At 38.2% G+C, this 5422-nt stretch overlaps 1 protein-coding gene across 1 annotated transcript; it reads left to right on the top strand.

Moving 5' to 3' along the window:
• Positions 1 to 3866: 3866 nt before the first annotated feature.
• On the top strand, positions 3867 to 4512 carry LOC147607662 (pathogenesis-related thaumatin-like protein 3.7). The gene is made up of 2 exons (XM_086790793.1): positions 3867 to 3924; positions 4058 to 4512. The coding sequence occupies exons 1-2, from the start codon at positions 3867 to 3869 to the stop codon at positions 4510 to 4512; spliced, it is 513 nt and encodes a 170-aa protein (XP_086646919.1).
• The last annotated feature ends 910 nt before the right edge of the window (positions 4513 to 5422 follow it).

The raw sequence follows: 5422 nt of genomic DNA, 5'->3' as shown, positions 1-5422 counted from the left end.
ACATGAGGACTGAATATGAGGAATAATGCTTCGCTTCAGAGAAAGTGTAAGCAATGCATGTACCTGTGCATCTCTTCCATCCCATCTCATTTGAGCAGCAGTGGGAGGTACTGGTGGTGTATGTGGAGGAGCCACATCTGTATCAGATTTTACTTTAGATATGCCTGTAGCACCTAGTTGCACTAGTAGTTGTGAAACTGGATGAGTTTCACAACTACTGACCACATTCCAAAGTCTGTAGCACCTAGTTGCACTAGTAGTTGTGAAACAGGATGAGTTTCACTACCACTGACCACATTCCAAAGTCCTTTAGCAACCAGTACATGCCTCATCATATAGGACCACAATGGGTAGTTAGTCCTATCAAATTTGTCCTCAGTAGACAACATGTTGAATACATCACTATTGCCAACCATGACTATCTACCAAATGCAAAAGCTTTCAACACACTCCAAGTATTGAGTATTCACTAAATGAAACCCCGAATGGCTGCCAACTAACTAAATCACCTGCAAAGTGTATGAAAAATAACACAGAGTAGAGAATAGAGTGTTACTAGGGTATGATGATTGATGTTGTTGAAGACACTGTAGATGCTGCTGCACACCATTTTGTTTTGCCGGGCTGCACAGCCCAAACACCCAAAATCGATCAGAACCAATCCAAAATGACGCCTCACTAGAACGTTTGCGGAAACCTTGCGGTGCCCAAAACATGCCCAAATCGCACCGCAGATCCCAAAAATTTTCTATACATTGTATACAACACACTACAGTATATACCTTCTTCTCCTAAGAGGAAATCTAAATCCAAGACAAAAAAACAAGGTCATGAGGAGATCAAGTGTCAAGGAAGGTAGCTCTGATACCGATTATTTAAATTAGGGTTAGGGTTACAACAATACACACACACAAGATAGAGAAACTTGAGAGCAAACAAACTCACTAGATTAGAATGAGAAAATGTGTGCCAGATACAAAAGAGAAGTACACACACCAAAATGAGTAGATAAGAGGGTGTACATACGAACGGGGGAAAAAACCTCCTAGTGAGGGAAAAAGTGCCCCGATGGTCCTAAGTGTATTCACACGCATCACTATGATATAATGCTACATCTCTCTCTCTCTCTCTCTCTCTCTCTCTCTCTCTCTCTCTCTCTCTCTCTCTCTCTCTCTCTCTCTCTCGCACAGATGCACAATGCACATGTAAAGAAAAATTAGCATATTTATAGATTCTCTTCTATTTTTGACCAAAAAAAATTTAGCACCAGTCTTGTAGGTTAACATGAGATAAAAGTGTCCTTTTTAGGGCTAAAAATAATAATTTTCATGACTTACACATAAACAAAGGGGTTCCATCCTTTAAGTTTCATAATAACTAGGACTAGAATGACATGTAAAAAATAAATTTATAGATAAAGATGTTTCCTAAGACATGATTCTTGACATCTTAAGGTGCACTACTCATTTTTTGCCCACGTTTGTTGAGCTAGTTTTTCATCTACTACAAATACAACCCTTCAAAAAATCTAACTTGGAAAAAAAAACATTTTTAACATAGTCATTATTATATATAGATTCAAGATTATGCATTAAACTCTAGAGGAAATTTTGTTTACATCTATTTAAAATTTAATAACTTTATGTCTATTGATACTTACAAAAAGGTTGTCAACATATTTATGCCATCTTAGTTGAAATAGTCATTAATACATATAGATTCAAGTTTATGCATTAAATTCTAGAGGAGAGTTTCTTTACATCGATTTAAAATTCAATAAATTTATGCTTGTTGACACACTCACAAGAAGGTTGTCAACATATTTATGCCATCTTAGTTTAAAAAAATTAATGAAAACAATCTTGTATTAATATATAGCCTCTTATAAAGAAAGCTAATGAATTACTCAATATTTTTTATTTTTTGAAACTAAAAATAAGAAATAATATCTAAAAATTAATAAAAACTTCAATGAATATTTTCTGGCTGTATTACAATTGAACTTTGATAAAAATACATATTAAATAGTATTAATAGATTTAATATATAAAATTATCATTTTATGATTTGTACTTTCTTGCAACGCTCTTGTCTTTATGTGCAATTTTCATAAGCTCAAAGCAAAGATATAATACCTTATCCAATTGGCTATTTAGCCTGAAGAAAAATCTAATACAAAAATTGACATAATAGAAAGTTCATATTCTAGTTTGAAAACTAGCTATTTAGTGTTTTTTTAAAAAGAATACTTAAAAATTAAATCTCCTTTTTAGGCTACGGAATTGAATTATCTATGTTCTTTGCTTAGGGGGGGGTCACTCGGTAGCATGTAGCATAACAGGTGCGTGCACGGAGGGGGATATATTTAATAGGGGTATTCACACGTTTTATACATGAAAGAGGGGCTTTTAATAAATACATGTTCTTTATGTTTTTACACGTAGGTGTTATATAGAGTGACCCCCTGGGGTGTTTGAGACTGAAAACCCACTTGATTATTCATTATTTGGTCTAATATTCATGAAAAGGATCCTTTAATAATTTTACTTTGACAAAAAATTCACACATATGTTACCCAAATTTGTGTTTTTTTTAAGTCAAAACTTGTCTTCATCCTAGTTTCTTGTCCTATTTTGCTGAGTGTAAAATAGGTGATAATAAATACTTGTTTTCTCTATTTGTGGGGATTCATAATGGCTAAACTTGAATCTCTCCATGAAACTTCAAGTCAGTATAAGAAAATAAGTTATGCTTTGAGTTATCAAATTCTTCAAACAATGCTAGTAAAAGGACATTAAGGTTTCTTGCTAAAAGACTAGTGTTAAAAGAAAGATTTTTAGAGACTACGCATAAACAAATTACTCCTCAGAAAGATATCAATGATCTTTTATTATTAGAAAAACGAACTATAACTATTCAAGAATTAGTTGAAGGTAGTGGCTATCCAAGAATTATTTCAATGTTGACATATTCAACAGTAACTTTTGATGCTATTTTATCTAATTAATATAAATTGATGAAATGCTAGCTAGGTAGATTTGTATATAATGTATTTTGCTTGAGAGCATTTTATAAAAAGCAATCCTATCTCTTATCTAGTATAATTTTTCTACATTCATTCCTACGGGATTCCAAGTCAATTGATCGTGTTTCTTCTTATCTACCAAAGGTGTTAATCTATATAGCTATTCAAACCGTTGACTTTGACGTCTATATAAGAAATTTTTGTTACATTAACAACTAGGAAGTTTGATATATACATTTTTGTAGCAAAGACTAGCAAAGTCTTCTTTTTTTTTGTTTTGAATCTAGCCTTGTGTCACAAGTTCCTTTTGAATTTAGAGGCATGGCTAGAATTTGAAGATTGGAGTTTCCTTCCCAGGGGGTCAACATCTCCACCACAAGAAGAAGAATGGGAAAAAAAAGTTGCGCTTCAAAAGAAAGGAAAGTTTTTAATAAAACATGGTAGCCTCCTAGAGAGTTCCATTCTTGACTGAGGCTATCATCATATACTTGGTAGGTATGCTGTGTGTGCGCGGCGTGGTAGCGATTGGGTCTGCAGAGTCCCATTTGATCTGGTTGTCTTCATGGAGAAAACCAAAATTGGGGAACATATTCTCAATAGCAGCTGTGTCGTAACTCCTCTCTCTTCAATCGTGAAACGGAAAGTTGAGAAAAAGGATCACGAACGTGTTGAAAAAGGAGGCGCACTTCATGAAACCAGGCAAATGACCCGCCCCTGCAAGAAAATAGAAGCCTAAAATGCACGCATAGATTGCCTATATAAACAGAGCTGCGCGACAAGGTGATTCCACAAAACACACCAATTTTAGCTGAATTTGGCGGAGGCAGCAGCAGCAGCAGCCATGGCTAGAGTGCAGGCGATACTGTGTGTAATGGTGACTTGCTGCTTCATTAGCTTCGGTAAGGCACCTATAATGATGAGTGTTAGAAACTGGCTTGTATTGATCTCTGTGTGTGTGTGTGTGTGTGTGTACTATGCGCGCTTGGTTTGACGTGAATGACGTCGTCTGCTGTCGTTACTTGCATATTGCAGAGATGATGAGAGCGGAGGCAACGACAATACGCATGCACAACCAGTGCAGCTCCACGGTGTGCTTCAAGTATTGGGTGCCCAACGTGGGCGGAGCGTGCTCGGAGCAAGGCCCAGGCGGCACATGGTCGGTGGGCGCCTCGGGGAGCTGGGTGGGGGGCACCATGTGGGCGATTACAAACACGGGGTGCGGCGGGCAGGCTTGCAACACAGGGCCTCCCTCCGGCGTCACGCAATTCGAGATCACGGTCGATAGCAGCGGCGGCAACGACTACTACGACATTTCCAAAATCGCCGGCTATAACGGCGCCATGAGTGCAGTTCCCACCAACGGCAACTGCCCCACCGTCGAGTGCACTGCCGCCAACTCCGGCGCCTGCTACTACAACGGAGGCCCCGACGAGACCAAGGCCTGCGCCACGGGCACCGACTACGACGTCTACATGTGCGCCTCATGAGCTCCATGCCACTTGTGTTATGCATGCATGCCCTTTACTAAATAATGTGGAGGTCCTTTGGAAAACTCATAGTAATAGGGGCGCAAAAAAATAAAAAATGGCCAACAGAACAAAAGCTAACCTTATTAGCATTTTAAAATAAAATTGTTTACAGAAGATGCACAAAGCTCTCTCTCTCTCTCTCTCGCAGTTGACTGGGATCGAGAGAATTTCTCCTCTCTATGACCGAAAGCTCTCTCTCTCTCTCTCTCTCTCTCTCTCTCTCTCTCTCTCTCTCTCGCCTACACACATGTCTCTGACCATCAAAAGAGTGATCGATCGGACCACACTAGACGGAGTGGTATCTCACACATGATTCCAAAAAGTTCGACCGGTGGCAAAGAACTTGACGGACGTCGCCAGCACTTAGACGTCATTAAATGCAATTCTCTCTCTCTCTGTCTCTCTCTCTCTCTCTCTCTCTCTCTCTCTCTCGCGAAGATGGAGATGGAGATATTTTCATCTCTCGATTAGTGCTAGATATTGAGATTCTGACACCATAGAAATTTTCTATGCATCGAGAAAAAAATTCCTATCATGAGATGAATTTTCAAGAGCCTTTGTGGATCACAAGCTATTATTTTTTTCCATGTTGGGGAGCCGTTAGGAGCCATAGTGATTAATAAAGAAGTCTTCTCATATGGTGTCACACCTTTCTAATAAATCCTTAGCTACATTTTGCTTCTAAAAGTGAGGTTTTTCCTTTCAAAATATGTTTTCCTAATTTATAAATAGCACATCTCACCATTACACTAAGCAATTATATGTGCTTTAGAGGGGGGTCATCAATGGAAATTTAACCCTCTCTATTAACGAGATAATGAAATAGAATGAGAGAGAGAGAGAGAGAGAGAAAGCTGTTTGGCCCATT

This window comes from Cibotium barometz, chromosome 55 (assembly GCF_041138505.1).
Source record: "Cibotium barometz isolate CiBa-2024 chromosome 55, ASM4113850v1, whole genome shotgun sequence".
Taxonomy (NCBI): domain Eukaryota; kingdom Viridiplantae; phylum Streptophyta; class Polypodiopsida; order Cyatheales; family Cibotiaceae; genus Cibotium; species Cibotium barometz.
This window is presented reverse-complemented; position numbering and strand designations above follow the sequence as displayed.